Genomic DNA, 24,025 nt, shown 5'->3' with positions numbered 1-24,025 from the left:
TTGAAGTTGTGCCTGTGTTGACAACCTAATGGTAGGTTTGTTAAACTAATGGCCAACTGCTACCTTCATCCGGGCTGTTATTCTCAGTGAAAGTGTTTTGAACTTAACAGAGCGATAAATGATATATTTAGGTTTATTTTTTGCTTCCCTTACCCTTTTGATTTAATTCAACAGACCTTTGGTGAGCACCTGCTCTGAGTCAGGCCCCACCCTGGCCACCAAGTGACCAAAGGTGAATAAAACACACCTCCTGCCCTCAAGACACTTGGTCTTCCCCAAATAAGCCTCAGATGAGCTGAAGGAGCCGTTAGCCTGAAACAGCAATGGATATCATCTACTCATGTATGAGGGCCCAGGGGCCTCAGTCCGCAGCACTGGCGCCTGGCATTGACGCTGGTGTTAGAGCTTCCCCACTCTCTTCCATCCTACTTGCCCAACACACAGTTCCCCAGAACCATATTTGAAGACTTGCTCATTTGTCCTGGGGATGAATCTCCTTTGCCACTTTCCAACACACTCCTTCTTCTCCCCCAGTGTTGATTTTTTTTGGTCTGAGTCTCTCTTGGGCTATTCTGTTAAAAAAGAAGTAGGTGCTCTTTGAGGGAGCCCGTGGTTTCTCTAGTGAGATACAGAGTCAGGACTGAGCATCTGGTAAAAGCTGAGCTAACTTCTAAGTGTCCCAGGCCCCAAAAGCAGGTCCATATAGGTCCAATTGCTGGAAGCATTCTAGACTGAGTCTTGGGGATCAGGGGTTGAATTTCTTAATCTCTGCATCTGGTACAAGTTTTTTTGAATGCTATCCTTCGGTCCCAGGAGTGGGAGGTAGCAGAGGGGGAACAACTGCAGATTACCTTTGGAAACACTCTCTATTTTGAATTCTTAGGCTGTATAACTACTGAGGGTGGACAACTGTCCCCGGCAGATACTCCTGCGTATGGAAGCTTACAGGGACCGTCATCTTTTTATCAAAGCCACCAGTCCCCAGGGGCTCAGCAGGAGACTCTCAGCCATCCCTCACGCAAGTTCCAGCCTCCAGCACTGTGTTCCTCCTCTGTGTGCTGCTCCCACTGCTCCCCAGTCTCGCCCTCCCTCAAAGGCCAGGTCCCGCCGCCCAGCATACACCCAGCCCACAGCTTTAGGCAGCCCTCCGAGACGGTGCCCCAACAGCTGAGGTCACTGCAGTGCTCCCCGCTGCTGCCCAGGGAAAAAGAACTGCCCTGCCGTCCTCATCCACCAAAGCTACTTCAACCCTGGCTGGAAACCCAGCCCCCTGCGGAGCAAGAGAGCACATCCCAGCGGCCGGGGCAGCAGCTGACTTCCCAGCCCGTGTGCATCGTCCCCCCGCAGGATGTTCAGCAAGGAGCCCACGCCCCGCCCACCTTTCAGACACCGTCTGTCCAGGTGCAGCTGGGCCACCACCAGAAGCTGAAGCTCAGCCACTTTCAGCAGCAGCCACCGCCTCCGCCCCAACAGCAGCCACGCCCACCTGTCCCTCCATCCCAGCATCTGGCTTCCAGTCAGCACGAGAGCCCTCCTGGGCCTGCCTGTTCCCAGAATGTGGACATAATGCACCACAAGTTTGAGCTGGAGGAAATGCAGAAGGACCTGGAGCTTCTGCTTCAGGCTCAACAGCCCAGCCTGCAGCTGGGTCAGGCCAAAGCGCCTCAGCATCTTCAGCAGACCATCGTGGGGCAGATCAACCACATCGTGAGGCAGCCGGCACCTGTCCAGCCCCAGAGCCAGGAGGACACAGAGCAGGTGAGCCTCAGGGTGGCGCGAACACGTGTTCTCCCTAGGACAGTGCAGGAATCACAGGGTGCCACAAGAGCACAGTTTCTTCATTTTAGGGTGGCCTTGAGCTCAGCCCTCACAATTCAAGACTGCGCCGGGCTCCACCTCCCATCTCAGGAAAGCTCCAGAGAACGGAGTACTTAGCCCCAACATAGATCTGGGCTTGATACTGTCCAGAGTGGCCTGGCTTAGCCCTGTCCTCCTGAGTGACACTAGGGACCTTGTCCATGAATGGAACTTCCCGAGCTGTGCTGGATTCTAGCTAGTGCCAGGGCAGAAGGGAGGCTGTCTCTTACCTTTGTAACCTCACTTGCCTTGCTGTAACTTGTGTATCACAGACGGGGGGAAGGGCAGTGAGGGCGTGCCCTACATGCTAGTAGGCAGCAACTTCATAACACTTCATAACACTAAGACAGAGACTTAGAGTTTATTCCAAGCCTACTAAGCTAGGCATGTTTTATATACACTATGCCATTTGTCCTATCAACAGTGTTGTTATGTAGGCATTACCATCTGTTTTTCTAGGTGCAGAAGTGGAGGTCAGAGAGGGCAAGCAGTTTGCCTAGAGATCCTAAAACGTTGAGTGGTAGAGCCAAGACTTGGATCCAGGCCTGCTGACTCTGAAATGCCACAGAGGAGGCCTTGTTCTCTCCCTAGGGGGATTATGAAGGCTGCTCCTCTCTTTTCTCAGCTAAGAGACAATTGAAGAGGCGCAGTTTGTGCCTCTGGGATTTTTGCAGCACTCCACGTCTTCATCCTTAACTCTTGCTTTTCTTTGTCCCCAGAGCTTCCTGTTCCAGCCCCTTCCTCCTCCCCCCTCACTTTTTTCATAGTGGTGTCTCCTTTAAACATGTAACCACATTTATATCTTCAAAGCAGCTCTACAGACTTTTACTTTATTACAGAATATAAGGCCTCACATTTATGCTTCAGCACGGGCAGCTTCAGATCATGCTTCAGATGTCTTCCTCTGAGGCTCAGTTCCTTTGAGGGGATATGGAATAATCCTTGTGATGGCAGAGAAGGGTCTAGGGTTTATAGAAGACCATAAACTCTTTAAATGTAAGTCAAAACTGTTATGATTGCTAAGGTGAATATGACAGAGTTAGCTCATAATTCTTGGTTTGGATTCTCCTAAGATTGTCATATTAGGAAGAATTTAGATAAGACTATCTTTCTTTCTGAAAAAATTTCAAGCAGTTCACAATGTGTAGGTGGTAACAACGGGCAGTGCAGGGTGGGAATTAGCCTTTGCTGCTGCTGCTACTCTTTGCGGTAAAACCCACCCAAGTTCTTATTTTCTTCTCCAGGCTACAGATGAGTCCCCAGCATCTGAAGGCCCAAAGCCAACTCTCCCTCTTGACAAGAATACTACTGCTAACTTGCCCCAGGCATCTGGGGAAGAAACTCCTCACAGTGTTCCCCCACTGGACAGCGCCATCCAGCACTCCTCTCCGAATGTGGTGAGAAAGGTACTAACAGAGCCTGCTTTCGCTGACCATACGGGACCCACTGCCAGTCAAGACCCCCAGGACCTGGATGAGGATGATTGGGTGGGGGGAGGAGTGTCCCTGTTCCATCCCTGGATGTTACACAACCCTGACTCATGCCTTCTGTCCTAATGAGTCTGCAAGGTCCTCCTCTACCCCATTTCCACCCACATACACTAAAAATGGGAGCAACTGAGCTTCATTTAGAGAGGAAGGGGAAAGGGAAAGAAAGCCAACTTATTGAACACTCACTCTGTACCTAGAACTGTGCATGGTGCTTCACAGGGTGATTTCACTTAACCTTCCCAACAGTACTGTGAGGTGGGCACCCCAATTTTATGGCTAAGGAAACTGAGATCCAGGGTCCTACAGCTAGTACATAAGAGGGCTAAGGTTTGTTTTAAATGAGAATCCAAAGCCTGAACTTTATTCTATCTGCAATGAATGAAAATGGGGAAAATGTTTTATGTGGTCCCACAATCCAAAGTTCGTTGGCCTTAGAATTTGGATTAATGGAATTTATTGGGTGAGTGCTCTACAGGGATATCCTGCAGAGGTAGCTGAGCATCTAGGGGCACTGGGATCTCTTGGAGATAAGCTATTGGAGCCCTTCCTGTCCATCTACCTACCTGCTGGTGGAAGCGTTCATGGCAGTAACCCAAAATCCCACGACTCCTCAGGTGTCCTACTCTAACCCCTGCCCTTCATCCCTACCCTGGTCATCCTCCTAGCTGGAACCTCAGTGCTGTGCCGTGCCTTCCCATCAGCCCTACATGTGTTCCTTGGCCCTGTTCCACTTATCCAATTGCCTTTTCTGGTCTAGTCCCCTCAACCTTCCTGGTACTTCCACTCAGTCCTGTACCTGAAGCTCTGTCAGCTATTCTGTGTCCTTCCAGCCTGCACCCTTGGTCCTGCAGCATCCCTTAGGCTATACAACTCCAGTTCCACTAGTTGTTCTGTGTACCTACCCTTCATCATGTTTCTCCCAGTAGCACCACTGCCATATATGTCTTAGATCAGTCTAACTCAGTGATACTTGAGAAGAGAATTTTAAAAAGTAAGAGATGGCAAAAATGAAGTGTTACCTTGGAAATCCCTTGAAGTCTGGGCAGGCCTCTAGTACTAATGGCTTTTTGTCTATGCCCATCCTGCCCTATCCTTTTGAAAATTGTCTGGCCTAGAGGCCATAGAGATGCTGTAAATTGGTCCTTTGTGGCTCTTAGTGGTTTACATTCTTACACCTGGGGTAGATACCTATCCATCCAGCCATCCATCTATCCACCCATTTATGTATTCACTCAATGTTCAAAAAATATATGTTAATCTCCTATTATATGCCAAATATTTTTCTAGGTGTCAGGCACGCATTGGTGAATAAGAGTTTCACACTGGAGCTTATATTCTAGTGGGAGAGATAGTTAAACAAGCAACAACAATAAAGTATGATAAAGTGCCGTGATAGTCATTGGGATGTATAGAAGGAGCACCTAACTCTGGGAGAAGAGACTGTTCACAGACTTCCTAGAGGACATGATTTTAAGCTGAGATTTGAAGGAGGAGAAGTTAGGCTGGTGAAGGAGTGACGGGGGAAAGGATAGAATAAATAGTCAAAGGGAATGGCAAGTAGGAAGGTCCAGAAGTGAGAGAAAGCCTGGGGTACTTAGGGGGTTTCAGATGATTTGACTCGGTAGGAACATGAGATATACTGGAGAATGGGAGTGATTGGAACCAGAGTGGTTGGAAGGCCTTGTAAATTATGCTCTGGAGTTGGGATTCAGTCTTGGGGGTTGTGAGGCGTGAATGAAGGATTTCTAGCAAGGAGGGACATGGTTTGAATTAAATTTTGAATTAAATTTTAGAAAGGTCACTTTAGTTGTAGTAAGAGAGACCAAAATAGTGCAGAGGAGAAATAGGAGAAGTTGAATGAAATCAGGTAATGATGGGAATGATGAGGCAGCAAGGACTTCAAGAGATCAGATCACAGGAGCTTTTGGGCTTGGAGTCTGACTGGCAATGGGAAGTGAGGGAAAGACAGTCCAAGGTGTGTCTCAGCTCACTGAGTTGCCATTCACCTGAGATGGGAGCATGGGAAGAAAAGCATATTTGGGGGGGAGGAAAACGTTAAGTTTTGAATTGTTGGTGCTCTCCTGTGGAAGTTACATTATAAGATGAATATAAGATGAATGGAAGGCAGCTAGCTTTAGAGGTCAGTAGTAAGCATGGGCATTGCCAGCGCTCAGCTGGTAGTGGGAGCCGTGCTAAAAATGCTTCTGCTTATTTAATGAGTCTCAGTTCTGCTCCTCCACCCAGTACAGAGGAAAGGAGGTGAGCCACACGCAAGCATGGAGTCTGTGCTGCCTGTGTGGGTGGCCCACAGGGCGCTCTGAGCAGTGAGGGGAGGGATGCTGCCCTCCTGTGTGGCTGCAGGGTGGCAGTGGGGTTAAAGAAGATCCTAAGAACTCTAACTTCTCGTTTTGAGCTGCCCCTGGCCGTTAACCTGGGTTCATGCAGAGGTGTGGAGGGGCAAGTGGCCTGACATTTTTCAGATGTGGCTTCTTTGTGGCTTGGACTCCCAGAAAAAGGAACCTCAAGGTTGCCATCCTGGCCCAGAGGAACCTTTGGGTCTACTTGACTGAGAGAGGTACTGCTTATACCCAAAGCTCCTGAAATAAGAAGAAGGGCTTTCTTTTTGAGGGAATTCATTGCCTTGAATCTGGGATCGGGCAGGTTGGGGGTATGAAGGTCAAGGTTACCAAACAACATTTTGAGCATCTTATCATTGATTGATAATACTTTGTATAGCATTTTCTACTTTTTTCATAGGTTTTTACAAGGATTATTCCATTTTATCTCTTTGTTTATCCTAGCAGTACTATGAGGAAGCCACTTTCTTACTCCCCTTTGGAAGATGTGGAAACTGAGACACAGAGAGGTTCATTGATCACCTAAGAGTTACACAGCCAACTATTGGCAGTGTTAGGACCAGAGCACAGGTTCCTGCCTCAGCCCTGTGTTCAATGATTAGGTTAAATTGCCTCTCTCTGTGCACTGCAGTGGGAGAAGTAGGACTCCATGTGGCCTCTCACCTGCTGGATTTTCCTATCTTTATACTCTCTGAAGTAGCCTGAGGCCTTGCTGGGGAGAGGTCTTAGGACCCAGCCTAGTTTGGTCTTGGCTATCTTTATCTGGTAAAGGCATTTAGCCCCCAGCCCACTCCTCAGCCTGTACTGGGCTGTGAGTGCCGGGGGACATCAGAAGTCTATCTGAGGCCACAGATGAGAGGAACCTGTGGCTCCAGGCACCACTCTGTGTGTTCCACAGGGACCTAGTCATGCTCGGAGCTGCTTTGTGTCACCACATGGAGGACTTCTGTTACAGCTGAGCAGCTGTGCACAAGTACCTAGGAGCTAGTACTAAATAAGCTGATGGTGAAAACAGATTGCTGCTGAAAATGAGAAGTGAAAGTTCTAGAATGGGTTTTCTAGCGGCTTGAGCTCTGCAGTCTCGGGAACATTTTATCCCACCACCTTCCCTGCCTCCAGCAGGATGTTTTTGTATGAACTTGGACATTTGTTTGGCACTAGCTGTTACCTAAGCTTCCTAATCTTGGTTCAGCCACTCTGAAGAAAGACAACTCTGCAACAGAACCCCTTTAAATCCCAAGTGAAACTGGAAGCCGTTCCGATGGCTTCATTTCAAACTTAACTAGTCAACTGCTGAAAAATCCACACATTCCTTTCCTCAAAACACTCATGGAGTCAAGGCTGTACACGTCACAGAGAGCCCTATCTGAACCCCAGTTCACTTGCAAGAGGGACCTCTTTTCTGCTCATAATGTGGCCCCAGATCTTCAATAAAGGACTTTGAGGCCACCAAGATGCTGCTCAAGGCTTGAGAGGAGTCTTTGATGTATTTTCAGCAAATGATACAGAAGTAGTAGGCATTCCTGTGGTCCAGATTATTAAGAGTGATGCAGAAGAGTCAAGGATACTGACTCAGATGAATAGCGTTTATGCCATTATCAAAGCATTTTGATGCCTGAGCTCTTGATTTGATTCTTAAAACTCAGTGAGATTTACATTAACCTCTAGAGGAGGAAATTAAAGCCCAGAGATGGAAAATGATTTGCTTAAATACATACTCTAAACCTTGACATAAGTGAATACTAGGCATCCCGCCTTCGCAGTCTCCAAATACACTACTACGGACCAGGTCGTGGGTTCTCAGCCTTAGCAACCTTCTTTTCCTCATAGTCTGCCACTGACAGCAGCGTTTCTCAGAATGTTCCCAGGGCCTGGTGTGGCTTTCTTAGGGCATAGCCTGTGTCCAGTTAACATGTGCAGAACTGTACAGAGATGTGCTCTGTCCAACAGAGCTAACACTCCCCAGGTCTGGCTCCCTGAATTTTGTACTCTCTAGGAAGCCTGTCTCCTTCATTCTAACCTGATTTTATTCACAGACCAAACCCAAGATCTTTGTCTAGGTCTCTTGGTTCATGTGAAAACAGGTTCTTGTTCCTAGGCCTTAAATTTCCTTAACCCAGCCTGGGAAAAATACCTCTGGCCTAATTTTTCCTAGTCTCCAAAATTTGGGTTTTGACGATTCTACTCATTCTGGCTTTTACTTCAGATTTACTGGAATCCACTTATTCTTTTCCTCTTCCTTCCACCTCAGACTCTGGGATCCTCTTTGCTTTTTCCATCTTCTTGTATCATCAGGGCACTGGGCAGTCTTCATGTCTTCTCTCTTCACCAGCCATGATTGTTTTCCCATTTGACTTTGGTCAGTTAGCAGATATCAACATAGTTACATCTATAGCAATAGCCTTACTTCATACAAGAGTATTTTGTTGAGCTGGAGGGGCACTCACCATCAGCAAGAGCAACTTTCCTATTAAAAATCAACTTGTGAAACCACTTGCAAGAAAAGTTAGCTCCCCCCTCAGCTGTCTGATTCAGCTGTGTCAAGATCTCCTGCTGTTAAACCAGTCTACTTTATCTGAAGCTGTTGAAATTCTCAAATATCTCAAGGATTTAATTCACAATTCGATTTACCTCCATCCTTGTCTCCTTATCTGTTTCTTCAGCCAGGGTGAAGGCCTTCAGTATGTTTCCAAAACATGACACATTGGTCTCTTCTTCTACTGTACATTTACATGGTGATGAGTTTTTGACAAGTTTAACTTCTAGAACAAAAACCTGAAAGCAGAAGTGAGCAGGCAAAGCTTCAGAGCAGCAACAAGAACAGATGTCACAAACCTCACTCATTATATTCTATATGCGACTATAAGCCTGATCTAGTCAGCATTCTTTTTTCTTTCTTTTTTTTTTGGCGGTTCGCGGGCCTCTCACTGTTGTGGCCTCTCCCATTGCGGAGCACAGGCTCCAGACACACAGGCTCAGCGGCCATGGCTCACGGACCCAGCCGCTCTGCGGCATGTGGGATCTTCCCGGACCGGGGCACGAACCTGCGTCCCCTGCATCGGCAGGCGGACTCTCAACCACTGTGCCACCAGGGAAGGGAAGCCCCCTAGTCATCATTCTTGATCTAGCAAGCTTAGTTATATGGTTTTCTTTGGAAATTTTTAGTTTTCCTATATTATAGCAGTAAGCAGAGTAAAAGCAGGAAGGCAGAACTTCTATAATGGCAGCTAACAACAGGGGAGAAGACAAGAAACTTCACCTGGAAATGTGCCACGATGTGAAGTCATTCACTGAAAGGACAAGCTAAGCCCTACATTCCTAGAAGTTCCCTAAAGCACCAATGAACTGCAGAACACCCCAGCAATAGAGGTTCATCAAAGTTCTTTTACATCACTAAGAATTGGTCTCATTAGGCATCATGTGCTCTGTTTAGTAAGACAGGGTAGGGTGCAAAGCATTTGAAAAATACTCCCCTTCAAAAGAATATTTTAAAGCTAACAGCATTTTGTTATTGAAAGAGATATGTTTCAGATATCTGGAAAATTGACTTCTGTGGAACACCACCCTATCTGTGCCACTTTATCCTCAGCAATATTATCTTTCTGTAACAACCTGAAATTTGTATTAAACTCAGGGTATGTGCACCAAGTGTCTGTTTATTGACTTCTTAATCACATCATACTAGGGCACTAGCTTTCTACCTAATGGCACAAAATCAAGACCAGCCAGCGGATTTCTAAGGCTGGGCCCAGTCTTGGATTCCTTTATAAGCTTGGAAAATTTGGGTAATCACTCTGTGTCTCAATTTCCCTTCCTGTTAAAATGGAAGAACATGTTTTCTCTGAATTTTGACAACATCTTGTGGCAGTCATTAGAATGGCAATATAGGCACATTAAACTCCAGAAAAAGATCTGGGTGGTGAGAATGGGGAGAGGAAAGGCAGCAGGTAACAGAGCACAGATCAACAGGATTAGATGGGTAAAGGACTACATAGGTGACTAGGAGAAGAGGTTGAAAGTCATACAATTCAGACAGGTCACAGGTCAGGCAGGTGGCAAACAGAGATAAAGAGACAGAGATAAAGAGATAAGAGACAAGGAGAACAAAGGGACAGGGACATACAATTTGGGAGGAGAGAAAATTAGGGGCAAGTAAGGAGATACTAGGTCATGGAGGTAAAAGGGAGCTCCCTTCATACGTCAAAGATGACCTGAGCTGATGACCAGAGTATGTTTTTTGCATTTTGGACTTTTCTTCCTCCCTGAACTAGAAAATAATTTATTTTTACTTGCAAACCTCAAAATACTTATTTTCCCTCATGAAATCTGAAGGTTTTATATGTGAAGATGAAGTCAAGGTGCCAGTTAAGCTTGGCGGTGTCAGTGATTGCCCTATACAGACTTTCCAGCTGGCCATACGCTTTCACATTCTCTCATTTGACCTCTGAACAATCCTGGGTGTTGGAGAGGGCAGGTGGCATCATCTCCATTGACATATGAGCTCCTCCTGTGTGTGAGGCACCAAATGTCAGACAACTTGGTCACATTCCCAAGTCCTTCTCCAACCCTAGTATGTTCTCAAGAAGACTCTTCCTTACAGGCCCTAGAGACTCAGCCTGCTTTCCTGGCCCTGAAAGTTGGCCCTCCCCTTGCCCCTACTCACCTTGTAGCAGGGTAGGATGGAGGGTCTCAACTCCTCTCTTTCTTCCTGTACATGAAATAAGGACCTTTTGTTTTAGTATTTTGTAGCTCTTCACTCCAGAGAGCCAGATGAAGTATCAAAAATAACTAACACACAGCATAATGGGTTCCAGAAATGCCACTGTATTTGCATAGCCTATAGATATGGGACTGGGGCCGGCTTCCTCATAGCACTCTCTCTGAGTCCCTTCTCAGAATTTCCCTATAGATGTTTCCCAGGTTCTTGTTACTGTTACCAGAGCTTTCTTTACACCACTTACTGATAGCCTTGGCCTCCTTGAGATTGGCTGTAGATACGGACAGGAAAGAGACCAGTCTAGTCTTCAGTATCTTAGGACATGTTACTGACCTCATGCTGTCTGCTAGGTGTTGTGGGAGCAGGTCCAGCAGGCACAGCTCAAAATAAGCTGCAACAGAGTTTCTATAATTCTTCCATGGCTCAGTCTGCATGCCCTCTCTTCTCTATCATTATATTAACTCACATTTCATGATGTGCAATAAGTGATCAGGAAAGGGGAGTCGGTATCATACAAATGTGATCTCTACCCCTAATCTGGAAAGTTTTGTGTTTGGGGATTTAATCTTGTGCATGTCTTGTGACATACAGCACCTGACTGTTATTACTCAGAATGGCCCCAGAGGGATTTTGGTGCTCTTAATGCTTGGCACCAAGGACCTCACTGAGAGTCATCTATGTAGATGAGATAACTGCATTAAATATACATGTCAGATAGGGAAAAGGTGAAAGAGTCCAGCTCAAAGGATTAGACAGTCATATATTACAAAAGGGAATACAATGATCATTGGTTATTCTTATTCAAAGATAAGGAAATACAGCATATTAGAGAGCTATGTTAGTGCATTACCAAGACAACAAGAGGACGCCAAGGGATGCAGGCCAGGGCATGTTTGAGATGGCCCTTGGCCTCTGGCCTCAGTCCCTTAAGCTGGGCTCTATGCCTACTTTATTCCAGTTGGTTTGAGCATTCCCCCCCATTGCTTTTTCTCCTCACCTTTCTTATCTTGGGACTTAGACTATACAGCAAATTGAAGGCTTTTTATTGAAGACCATTGAAATACCAAGAAACATATAAAAAGCAAACTTTTCTTTGGAGAAATAAAGGGTATTTAGCTCATCTACTTTTAAAACTAAAAATTAAGAATAGAAAATATAAGCTTTACTAAAGCAGTTAAACAAATAATAAGGGAAAAGCGTTGGGGGAGAAGAAAAAGAGATGAGAAGAAAGGAAAAGAGAGGAGAAGAAGAGAGAAAAGGTCAAGAGAGACAAAGGGCAGGTGAAGGAAGGACAAAGAGATGGAAGAACAGAATGTGGGAGAGATCAGGGAAGGGGGTGAGCACAGAGAGGGGCAGAGGCAAGCAGACCAGAATGAAGAGTGTGGCTTTGGTGCCAGAGATCTGGATTCTAAATCTATAAAAATCCTATGTCAAATATCGTACTTAGTGGTGAATAGTGAAAGGATCCCCCTGAGATGAGGAATGAGAGTAGGATGGCTACTGTCACTACTTCTATTCAACCTCATACTGGAAGTCTTAGCTAGTGGAGTAAGGCAAGAAAACCAAATGTAAGCAAAGGGAGAAATAAAACTCAGTAGTCATAGGCGACATGATTTATATGCACAGAAAATCCCAAAGTGACTTTAGTAAGGTCCCTGGATGCAAGTTCATGAACACAAACAAAGAGAAATGGAGATTTATAAAATTATGTTTTCAATAGCATGAAAAACTGCAGATGCCCTTCTGAGCTTCATTTTTTCTCAGGTGTAAAATTAGGGCTACGACAATAATAACAATAACAATAATAGCAGCAGCAGCTGGGATTTATTGCGTACCTACTGCCAGACATTGCTCTAAATGTTTACATGGATTGTTTCTTTTAACCTTCACAACCCTTTAATGTTTGTTGTGAGGATTAAGTGAGGAAGTATATGTAAAACACTTAGCAAATTGCCTTGTGTATAATAAATTCTCAATAAATTTTAGCTATATAAAAATAGGCAGGTACTTCCCTGGTGGCGCAGTGGTTGGGAGTCCGCCTGCCAATGCAGGGGACACAGGTTCCAGCCCTGGTCCCGGAGGACCACACATGCCACGGAGCAGCTGACCCTGTGCGCTACAACTACTGAGCCTGTGTTCTAGAGCCTGCGCGCCACAACTACTGAAGCCCACGTGCCTAGAGCCCGTGCTCTGCAACAAGAGAAGCCACTGCAATGAGAAGCCCGCGCACCACAACAAAGAGTAGCCCCCACTCGCTGCAACTAGAGAAAGCCCGTGCGCAGCAACAAAGACCCAACACAGCCAAAAATAATAAATAAATAAATAAATAATTTTAAAAATAGGCATTATTTTAGAGAAACTTATAGACTTAGTTGTTAGTAGAACTAAGCTGCTATTCATTTGGCTTACAATTTGTGGAATAAACAGTCATGCATTGTTGTTGTTTTAAAAAAATTGTGAATAGCTCATTTTTTTTTTAACATCTTTATTGGAGTATAATTGCTTTACAATGGTGTGTTAGTTTCTGCTTTATAACAAAGTGAATCAGTTATACGTATGTTCCCATATCTCTTCCCTCTTGCGTCTCCTTCCCTCCCACCCTCCCTATTCCACCCCTCTAGGTGGTCACAAAGCACCAAGCTGAGCTCCCTGTGCTATGCGGCTGCTTCCCACTAGCTATCTACCTTACGTTTGGTAGTGTATATATGTCCATGCCTCTCTCTTGCTTTGTCACAGCTTACCCTTCCCCCTCCCCATATCCTCAAGTCCATGCTCTAGTAGGTCTGTGTCTTTATTCCCGTCTTACCCCTAGGTTCTTCATGACATTTTTTTTTCTTAGATCCCATGTATATGTGTTAGCATACGGTATTTGTCTTTCTCTTTCTGACTTACTTCACTCTGTATGACAGACTCTAGGTCCATCCACCTCACTACAAATAACCCAATTTTGTTTCTTTTTATGGCTGAGTAATATTCCATTGTATATATGTGCCACATCTTCTTTATCCATTCATCCGATGATGGACACTTAGGTTTCTTCCATCTCCTGGCCATTGTAAATAGAGCTGCAATGAACATTTTGGTACATGACTCTTTTTCAATTATGGTTTTCTCAGGGTATATGCCCAGCAGTGGGATTGCCGGGTCATATGGTAGTTCTATTTTTAGTTTTTTAAGGAACCTCCATACTGTCCTCCATAGTGGCTGTACCAATTTACATTCCCACCAGCAGTGCAAGAGGGTTCCCTTTTCTCCACACCCTCTCCAGCATTTACTGTTTCTAGATTTTTTGATGATGGCCGTTCTGACCGGTGTGAGATGATGCCTCATTGCAGTTTTGATTTGCATTTCTCTAATGATTAGTGATGTTGAGCATCCTTTCATGTGTTTGTTGGCAATCTGTATATCTTCTTTGGAGAAATGTCTATTTAGGTCTTCTGCCCATTTTTGGACTGGATTGTTTGTTTTTTTGTTATTGAGCTGCATGAGCCGCTTGTAAATTTTGGAGATTAATCCTTTGTCAGTTGCTTCATTTACAGATATTTTCTCCCATTCTGAGGGTTGTCTTTTCGTCTTGTTTATGGTTTCCTTTGCTGTGCAAAAGCTTTGAAGTTTCATTAGGTCCCATTTGTTTATTTTTGTTTTTATTTCCATTACTCTAGGAGGTGGGTCAAAAAGGATCTTGCTGTGATTTATGTCATAGAGTGTTCTGCCTGTGTTTTCCTCTAAGAGTTTGATAGTGCCTGGCCTTACATTTAGGTCTTTAATCCATTTTGAGCTTAGTGAATAGCTCATTAATTCATTTATTCAGCCAAGCACTGCTCTTGCGTCTAGAAATACAGTGGATAAACAAAACAGACAAAGTCCACACTCTAATAGAGTTTCCAGTTTAGTAGGAGAAATAGATATTAACCAAATGGTGTCACAGATTGGGCTATGAGAATAAGGTCCAGGAGTTATGAGAGCATAAAAGGGGGGAGCTGGTCTGGGTTAGAGCGAAAATTCACGGGTGAGCTGAATTCAGAAGGTAAGTGGAACAGGGGCAGGGCTAGGAGAATGTTCCATGCAGAAGAAGCAGTCTGTCTGAAGAGAGAGGTTGCATGTTTCAGGACCTGAAAAATTGTCTGAGTGGCTGGAGTTCAGAGAATGAGGAGGGAGCTGTTGTATGGACTGTGGCTGCAAAGCAGGACAGGGACGAGGTCATCAAGGCCTTAGGAGCCTTGTTGAGCATCTTCTCAGTGGAGCGCAGTACAGCTTTATGCAGAGGACTGATGTGCTCAGATTTGTGTTTTGAAACTATTTCTCCACTGAGGAGACCACTCCTGCAGCCTGGAAAAATATGAATGTGTAACCCAGGCTAGGACACCAGCAGCGGAGAGGAATAGCGGGAATATTTGAGAGATGTTTAAGGGGTGGAATTGATGAGGTCTGGTATTAGCTTGGGTGAGGGAGGAAGGATGCTCCACTGTTGTCTTCCTCCTAGGATTCAGCTTGAAGAACTGGGTGACTAGGGTGACATTCACTGAGGTGAGGACAGTCTTTTCTTCACTGTTAATTAGCTTTACTAACTTAATATGGAAACTTGAGAGGGTATTTGAAGTATTTCTTTTCCTGTGGAAATCTGAATGTCTTATTCATGGGAAAAAGAATGACAGGTTTATAACACTGATTTTGGAAACTTAGAGATATTTACTCCTTGTTTCCCCTTCGATTTTCAAAAGATGTCAAATTATTATATCTTTTGTCTTAAAAGAAGGCAAGGATATCAAACGTTTAAATTCCTGAAGGTTGCATTTAGAACAGGTCTTCCCACCGTCTCCCCTCCATCAGATCTCTTTCTCCAACATGAAAAACTGAAATGGATTCAGTGCAGTATCTATGTCTTTAACTTCTTTTTATCAAGCTTTTAAGTCTCTTCTGCCTAGGTCACCAAGCAGTTAGAAACGAGAAAGGGATTATGGGAGTTGGAATATTATTGCCTCATCCAGTGATTGTCCAGATTGTCCATATTAAGATTTAGCTGCTCTGATGTTCTCTGCCTCTGGCTTAGAATGTCTTTGGCAGGTATAGCAGGGCTAGAAAAGACCTTCACATCTCTTGGTCAAAGTCTTCAATCTGATGCTGGTGGTGCTGGAGTTGATCTGAACAAGGCTGTGAGAAGGCTCTGGAGTTTGACCCAGGTTACCCAGGACTGACTGGGGCTCCCCAAACCTTGGCACTATCTCAGAGAATGTCTGCAGCAGATCAGGGTTTGAGCCTTCTGAACTTCCTCCCATTTTTATGTAGCAGAAACTATCCTGTAGGACCCCCAGAAGGGAAGAGAGGCCACTAGTGCTGTAGTCAGAGGGGAATGTGAAGTGGGAGGGTAGTCCTACAGTCTGACCCTTTGCTTGGGTACTGGAAAGGGGGTGAAGGATGTGGCTGATTGTGTGTGTGTGTGTGTGTGTGAGTGTGTACCACCCTCAGGTCAGGTGGCAGGCTGTCCCTCTCTCTCTCCCTCTCTTCGTCTGTCAGTCTGTCTGTCTCTCTCTCACACACACACACACACACGCACACGCATGCACACTAGTGTCCTCAGCCGTGCCTGCCTCTGTGTCATAGCCCACCAGCCCCCTTGGTGTAGGGCAATGGAAATAGGACTTCTTGTGCTGTCTGAGTTCCCTGCAGCTACGAGACTCTGAGGCAGAGTGAGATCTGAGCATGGAACTCTTGTGGGCTGCATCTGTCCTCTCCCTCCCACCATCCTAGATAACAGCCTGACTGTCCCCTGTCTTCGCTCCTGCAGCACTCCACTTCTGTGAGCATCACGGGCTTTTCCAACACACTGGAGATGGAACTGTCATCTACCAGGCTGGCGAGGACCTTAGAGCCACAGATCCAGAGTGCGAGCAGCCTGACAGCTGCCCCACCCCAGGTGGTACCAAGCCTGCTGAGTGGCCCCTCACCAACCGTGTCCAGCCTGGTGGGCGGTCAGAACCAGGCTATGCCCAGCCTGACAGCCAGTCACCTGCCGACCATGCCCAGCCTTGTGTGTGGCACACCCCACTCCATGCCCAACCTGATGAGTGATCCCTCCCAGGCCATCACAAGCCTGGCAAGTGATCATTCTCAGACTGGTCCCACCCACACTGTACCAAGCCTGGCAACTTGTCCTCTGCAGAGCGTGCCTCCGGCTTCTAACATGCAGTCGGAAACCGGATCCAGCTGCAGTCCTGGCTCTGGCCGAACTGCAGGGAGCCTGTGCCCTGGGGATGGGGCTGACCCCTCCCTGGGGAATGCCTTGTGTAAGGTAGGTCTTGGGGAAATGCCATTCAACTTCCTCTGCTCATCGCTGGGCAAAAGGGTGGCCCCTGAAGGCTTTATTCTGGCCTTAGCTTAACAGCTCTGTGACCACCGACAGGAAAAACGTCTGATTTCTTTGATTCTTGTTGGCCTTTCACTTTTGAAAGATGGAAAGTGAGGATTCTACCCGCTTCACTGACTCTCTGGGACAAGGCCCCACAGCCCCTGGTCCGGACACTACCAAGGATTTGGCTATCCCCTCAGAACTGGAGGAGCCAATTAACCTCTCTGTGAAAAAACCTGCACTGGTCCCAGTGGTCAACAAATCCGTGGCCCTGCAGCAGTACCGGAGCCCAAAAGGTGAGACTCAGCAGCCTGTCTTTCGTGCTGACCACACACTTGAGCAGATGGGCTCAGCACTGCCGTGAGACAGAGGTCAGCAGAGCTGCTCTGAGCCTGAGGGAGCAGTGTTTCTCTCGGGCTAAATTCACTTCTCCCCCCAGAACTGACTTATTGATGTCTGTTCTGTTTCCCTCACTGTGGCCATGACTGATCCAGGCATGGCCAGAAATCAGCCTCCTTGTAAAATTCCCCATGCAGAATTTCGGGGGTCTGGGTTATAGGTAAGGGGAAGCAGGAAGAGCACATTCCAGAAGGGCTAGCCTTGGCAAAATATTTTAGGGGAAAGAGCATGTCTGACTTTGGAGTGTGATAGATCTAAGTTAGCAGACCTGCTCTATCTCTTTATGTTTGAACCTGGGCAAGATACCTAACCTTTCTGAGTTAGTTTCTTTCTCTGTAAATGGGGCTAACCATAGCTACTTCATAGGCTGTTGGGACAAATAACTACAGTGAAATCATTTGATGACTTACTCTGTAGTAACAAGAATTTGCCTTGCACCTGGCATTAATGTAGATTTGTGCCTCACAGTAAAGGGAATTTGGACTGGTGGAGGTTGGCTCTGATTCTCTTCTGAGCTACCCACACCCCTTCTCAAATGCGGCTAGGCTAAGGCTCCTTCCTTCTGGAGAAAGTGAGGGAGTTGGGAAGTTAGCAACTGCCTAGTGAGCGTTGGGGGCCTTCTCATTTCAGTGTATGATTCATGAATGTTTAGTGTGTAATGATCAGCCTATTTCCTACATACTTAATAGATGAAAATGAAACAATCTTTCTATTTTTTTCCTCACACTGGTTCTTCTTAACTACACAATAATGTAACCCCGAATTTTAAGCACTTAAATTTTTGAACCCTGCTTGCCCATGGAAAGTGCTCAGGACAGTGCCTGGTGCCGAGTGGGCGCTCAGTAAATGCTAGTGTCCTCCTCTTTCCCCACACTGCTCCCTGCCCATCTGCACAGACTGCACTTCTCAGGGGAGGGTTCCTGGGAGCCTCTTGCCCCTGGAGGGTGAGCTGGATTCTCAGGCTGTGCTGAAATCCCAGCACTTGGCTGAAAAGGCAGGGGTTGGACAGAATGACTCCTTAGAGCAGGTGACACCAGTGTATGTATGGGGAACAAGTGATTCCTGAGCTCATTTTGAAGGTGAGAAGCTGGCCCCTTGGCACCTGACCGAGCCCTCACCCCCAGGCAGCCTCTGAGTGTTACCTGTGTTTATCTTTTTAAAAGAAAGTGGCCTTCCCCCCCCCCTCAGGAAGGGGAGATATGGTAGGATTGTCACCACTATGAGTGATTATAGTGTTGGTAACAATGGTGTGACAGGTGTGTGGCCAAAGCATGAGTAGCAGATATGAGTAGAAGGTGTGGGTGACAGGGTGTGTTATCATAAGTGTATTTGTTTGTCTTTTGCCTTAGAGTGTGAGAATTTTGAACAAGGAGCCCTAGGCCTGGGTACAAAAGGGAACCAGAGCACCAGGTAACAGACGCTGGGCCCACGCTCCCTCTCTCACCCTCCAACCTCATGTCCTGGGAGGTTGGCACAGGAAGTGAGCATCCTTGATGACTTAACTAGAAGCAGACATTTGCCTGCAGCTGTCTTCTTCAACCCCCAGACCCTGGGGTCGGGTGTGTGGTTGGGCGTCTGGGATGGTTGTGGGAGGATGTCCTGGCTCCTGCGCCGTGAAGCATACAGTCTGTGTGCAGTCCTCCCTCTTCGGGGACCCCCCTTCTTTGATCAGAGGGCTCCCAGAGGTTGACAGGACCCGGCCAGGCAGAGCTGGTAGCAGGGTGGAATAGGGGCCTGTAGACGGTTGGACTGAGGAGATCTTGAGCAGCAATTCAGTTGTGGGATCATGGATGAGCCTGACTTAGAGGTTGGGGCCAGAGGAGGCTCCCACCGAGACCCAGGGATGTCGTTCTTGCCCTAGACCCTTCAATAGTGAGCCCAAGATTCCCTATGTGCGACTGGAGCGGCTCAAGATCTGTGCTGCCTCCTCAGGAGAGATGCCTGTGTTCAAGCTGAAGCCACAGAAGAATGAGCAGGATGGGAGCTTCCTGCTGATCATTGAATGTGGTACTGAGTCCTCCAGCATTTCCATTAAGGTACCACTTTTCTCTGCCTTCTCCTTGAACCTTGGCCCAGCCTAGGAGCCTCTCTTTCCTCTCTGCTACTGGGAGAATTCTGGCTCTGGCATTGTTCTGAGTCTCTGAATGGGGCTGTAGCTTGGCCAGACCTTGGCCAGACCTTGTACCCTGCTACAAGTGGCCTGTGAGCTGCACACTAGGAGTGAGCTGTCCTGGTGTTCCTGGGGCTTGGCTGTCTTGGGGTCCTGGAATGAGTCGGTGCCCAGGGCTTGTCATCTTTCCTCTCCCTCCCTCCACAACTTGGTGCCGTGCCCTGACTGCTCAGACTCACTTCTTCCCCAAGGTCAGCCAGGACCACCTGTCTGATGCCATCCAGGCCCCAAACCTGGGGGGTAGAAAGGTCACTGTCACATCTCTGGCTGGGCAGCGGCCACCAGAAGTGGAGAGTGCATCTCCTGAAGAACACAGGCTCATTCCTCGAACCCCTGGAGCCAAGAAGGGACCCCCAGTACCAATAGAGAATGAGGATTTCTGTGCTGTGTGCCTCAACGGGGGAGAGTTGCTGTGCTGTGACCGCTGCCCCAAAGTGTACCACCTTTCCTGCCACTTGCCAGCCTTGCTCAGCTTCCCAGGGTGAGTCATGCCAACCGCAGGCCAGGCCCACAGAGCTCCCTCAGGTGGGCTTCCTCCCCTCTCTGGGCCTGCATGAATTACAGGTCTGTGACTTCGTGGCGCTATAGCTGTGTGTCTTCTGCACACAGACAGGTGGATGCTTCCCTTCCTCCTCTGTTCCCAGCTTCCTCCTGTCCAGATTTGTCCCTCTACCCCTCTCCCAGCCCCTTGCTAACTCCTAGTTTTCTGGATTCACTAAATCCTGAGTTACTAAATTTCTTTCAAGCTTGTGGCTAGGAAGCCGTTCTCTACAGGGCAGGGCTAGGGACTCAGTTTCTCATGTCACCACCCCCCAAGCTTGTCTTGGGGTAGTGGGACAAGGGAGGGGGCTCTGGGCGATGTGCTGAGGGCTAACTTGGCCTCACTTGCCTCTTCAGGGGAGATTGGGTGTGTACCTTGTGCCGCAGCCTGACCCAGCCTGAGATGGAGTACGACTGCGAGAACGCCCGCTATAACCAGCCTGGAGTGCGGGCCCCTCCTGGCCTGAGCGCGTATGACCAGAAGGTAGGGAGGGGTCTCTGGGGCAGCCTGCCTGTGCCCATGGGAGCTGAGTCTTTTCTGAGGGGGTGAGAGGCCTCTCTGGATACCTCTCTTTTGGGCTATGCCTATGGGGGTTCACTACAATTCTTCTTCTGCCAGCTGTTTTCCTCTGGCCTGGGAGGCTGAACTGTGCCTTAGTATAGCGACTCGTACCCTGTGGGACAGAGCCATCAGGGTCGCTATCGTTAGTCCTTACTGAGGGGGGCCCAGAACAAGGTAACACGGTTGCCAACTCTGCTTTCTGCAGAAGTGTGAGAAGCTGGTACTGTCCTTGTGCTGCAACAGCCTCAGCCTGCCCTTCCACGAGCCTGTCAGCCCGCTGGTAAGGAAAGCCTCACTGCTTCTGCCGGCTACCGGACTTGCTGCTCAGAGCGCCCTCGGCCTGGAGCAGATCATGGCGGTGCCCAGGGTGGGCTCAGAGCGTGGCCACTGGAAGCAGGAGTAATTTGTGCATGGCGTAGGGGACCCGGGGGCCATGGCCACTACAGCCCCCCAACCAACAGCTGCTGCTGCGTCAGACCTGACTTGACATGTAGACCACTCCTCCTTTTCCCTCTCTCTTTGTCTTTTCCCTCCACGCGTTTCTTCTTGCTGCCTTTGTCTTATGTTCTATTATTTCCATTCCAACTCATTCTCTATCTCTCCTTCCTTCTTATCCTTTGCTTTTTCCTCTACTTCTCTCTTCCTATTTGCTTCCCCTTCTCTCCTCCCGCAAGGCCCGGCATTACTACCAGATTATCAAGAGACCCATGGACCTGTCAATCATCCGGAGGAAGCTGCAAAAGAAGGACCCAGCTCACTACACCACCCCGGAGGAGGTGGTATCAGACGTCCGCCTCATGTTCTGGAACTGTGCTAAGTTCAATTATGTATGTCTTCCCTGTTTTCCCTCTCCCCTATTTCCAGTGACCCCAAGACGGCCATGGCTGGACAGAAGTGTCTGGTTCAGGCCTGGGCTGCCAGGAGGAGCTGGGAGCAGACCTCCTGGGGCCTACTGCAGTGAATGTTTATAAGCTCTTTCCCACATCTGGGCCTCAGCGTGGACTCAGGAGGAATATGGGGGCTGCTAGTGACTGGCCATCTGTGGGTAACTGTCAGGGTCACGTCTGCTTTAAGAGCTGATATTAAACTGGTTATCCTGGGCCCTGAGGAGAAAATGTAAAGTTCCAGACATCCCGGAGACCCAGCCAGGCTTTGCGCTCTCTGTATAGCTCTTGAGGGGCCTGCAAGAGATGGGCTGGTGGAAGGGGGCCAGACCATCACTGCTCTCCTCCCCCTTCAGCCCGACTCAGAGGTTGCAGAGGCAGGCCGCTGCCTGGAAGTGTTCTTTGAGGGCTGGTTGAAGGAGATCTACCCGGAGAAGCGGTTTGCTCAGCCAAGGCAGGAGGACTCAGACTCTGAAGAGGTGTCTAGTGAGAGTGGGTATTCCACTCCCCAGGGCTTTCCATGGCCCCACTGCACGCAGGAGGGCATCCAGCCCAAGAGGCGGCGGCGACATATGGTAAGGAGGTGCCGGCAGCTGGCAGGCAGGTGGGTGGGTGGTTGGGCTGGCAGGGGGCACCCACGCAGCATGTACAGAGTAACCTGAAGTGAAGCTGCTCGGGTGGTACAAGAGAGTGGTGACAGTGAGCCCTCACTTCCAGCCCCTTAGCCTCAGACAAAGGCAAGGCAGTGCAGGGCTCATCAGCTCCAAGGACCACTGAGGCTCAGAACCCTGAGACGTGGGTGTACCTGGCCAGGGTCACCCAGAAAATTAGCAGCAGGACCAGGCCTCCTGACTCCCAGCTCAGTGCTGGTTCCTCCACACTGATGCCCATAAGAAGAGAAGGACCTGGTCTCAGTGCCTGATCTCAACTTGGGTTTGAGGGAAAGGGAGAGTCTTTTCAGCCCCTTGGTGTAGAGAAGGAAGGAGAGGTTTTGCTTGCAGGAAAGACATCTAATCTGACCTTTTGTCTGGTCTCACCTGTGCAGACCTGAAACATCAATTCAGTGCAATTTAATTCTGCTGAAATGTTTTGCCTGCCCACCGTGTGCCAGGATCTGACTAGCCATCCCCGGTGGTTTGCAGCTCTTGGTACACAGTGTTTAGTGGCTTCAGTGAGTTTTGCTGTTGCATTCCTGGGGTGGAATAAAACACTTTGGCTCTGGGGAATCCCAGTCTGGACAGTTGGCCTTTTCACATTGATAAACCCTACACTGGGCCATTCTGATGCCAAATATGTTTTTCTTCTTTCAGGAGAATGAAAGAGCAAAAAGAGTGTCGTTCCGCCTGGCCAACAGCATCTCCCAGGTGTGAGGGCTGGAAGGAGACCAAGTACTCCGGCAGCTGGCGCCCCGTCCTGTTGACCACTCCTCCCCACCTTTCAGCTCATTCTCTTTGGATTGTGGATGTGAGACAAGTCTTGCTGAGCTTGTAGTGCCCTTCTTTGCCGTTTGCATCTTACAGCATTTATTTGGGAGCCATAGTGCATCCACTACAGAGAGTAAACAGCAAAGAGGGGGGTGTTCCCTATTACCAGAACGATCAGTTGTGTAGGGTCCACTTGACAAGACCAAGCCCAGTTAGGCTCGGAAGGACCAAACTTCCTTGGTGAATTCTTTCTGCTGAGGAAGGCCGACATTTCTCACCTTTCAGTGTGCAGGGCTCAGGAGCAATGTATATATCTGAACCCCTTCTGGGCCCAGAAGAGGGTAAAAGAAGGGAGAGAGGTTCGGACATATGGCAGGCCTGTGATCCCTGGCCCAGCACAGCCAAAGACTGTCACTGTTTGCCTTTGTTTGGCCTGCTCGGACAGAGGCACCTGCCCTGCACAGGGCAATGAGGCTTCTAGAGGCCATAGGTCTCAACTGGTGCCTATTCGGGTTCTAATGGTTTTCAGGGTATTTGTTTTTCATGCCCCCTTTCCTGATGCTGACTTAGGTGGCCGCTGTGAAGCTCTGGATGGTATGGCATTCTTGATGGGGCCGGGTGGCTGTGCAGAGGCCACTTACATCCTTAGGCTCTGATTTCACTGGCAGGCTTAAGAAGATGTTAACTTCAGAGCCTGCCATCTGTGCCACTGCTTTGGTGTCAGAACCTGCTTCTTAGAAGTGATTGTTGGCGGCCACCCCTTCATTATGTCCATTCAGAGGTCCAGACCCTGAGTTCTGCTTGGGAAAACTATGAGGAAGCTGCTGTCTGCTTCACATACAGAGGTTCCAGGCCAAGGAGAATGACCCACAACCAGCTCACTCTGCTGGGTCTCTCCTCCTGCTTAGAGATCTTAATTCTCAGCTTCTCCACTTCACAGAGCCAAAGATCAGAAGTGAGTCCTCTGACTCGCCTGCCCTCAGGCTGTCCACAGCCCAGAAAAAGCCAAGACTCTGCTGGCAGCCCTTTTTTTGCTGGAGGTTGGAGAAGGCCAGAGGGACCAGCAGGAGCTAGACCTAAGCATTCGTGGAAGTTCTATCTGGCGTGGAAAAGGGGAAAACTGAGAGGCGAGAAGCCTCTTTGGTGTCCTTTGGTGACCCTGAAGCAACTTCAGGACTTTATTTCTCCTAGAATGCAGAGAGAAGTGTTCTGGAGGTCACAGGCATGGGAGCGGAGCTCCAGGCTGCATCTCGGATGGATTGTTGTGGTCTGTGCAAGG

General features: G+C 48.1%; 1 protein-coding gene across 4 annotated transcripts in view; it reads left to right on the top strand.

Moving 5' to 3' along the window:
- Window positions 1-23,354, top strand: part of TRIM66 (tripartite motif containing 66) — a 56,104-nt gene extending 32,750 nt beyond the window's left edge. For 3 of the 4 annotated variants that reach the window (XM_029209711.1, XM_029209714.1, XM_029209713.1), the window contains exons 10-21: window positions 884-1,758; window positions 3,102-3,263; window positions 16,207-16,710; window positions 16,871-17,063; window positions 18,516-18,576; window positions 19,028-19,202; window positions 19,528-19,817; window positions 20,234-20,360; window positions 20,644-20,718; window positions 21,113-21,265; window positions 21,679-21,897; window positions 22,633-23,354. In XM_029209711.1, coding sequence (XP_029065544.1) covers window positions 884-1,758; window positions 3,102-3,263; window positions 16,207-16,710; window positions 16,871-17,063; window positions 18,516-18,576; window positions 19,028-19,202; window positions 19,528-19,817; window positions 20,234-20,360; window positions 20,644-20,718; window positions 21,113-21,265; window positions 21,679-21,897; window positions 22,633-22,692 — 2,894 coding nt within the window. In that variant the 3' untranslated portion in view covers window positions 22,693-23,354. Of the gene's footprint in view, window positions 1-883; window positions 1,759-3,101; window positions 3,264-16,206; window positions 16,711-16,870; window positions 17,064-18,515; window positions 18,577-19,027; window positions 19,203-19,527; window positions 19,832-20,233; window positions 20,361-20,643; window positions 20,719-21,112; window positions 21,266-21,678; window positions 21,898-22,632 lie in introns of those variants that run through there. The other variant, XM_029209715.1, reaches the window with a different exon arrangement.
- The last annotated feature ends 671 nt before the right edge of the window (window positions 23,355-24,025 follow it).

The sequence above is a fragment of the Monodon monoceros genome, unplaced genomic scaffold (genome assembly GCF_005190385.1).
Source record: "Monodon monoceros isolate NGI ecotype Baffin Bay Population unplaced genomic scaffold, NGI_Narwhal_1 Super_Scaffold_7, whole genome shotgun sequence".
In the NCBI taxonomy this organism is placed as follows: domain Eukaryota; kingdom Metazoa; phylum Chordata; class Mammalia; order Artiodactyla; family Monodontidae; genus Monodon; species Monodon monoceros.
Note: the sequence above shows the minus strand (reverse complement) of the source record. Positions and strands in the feature narration are given on the sequence as shown.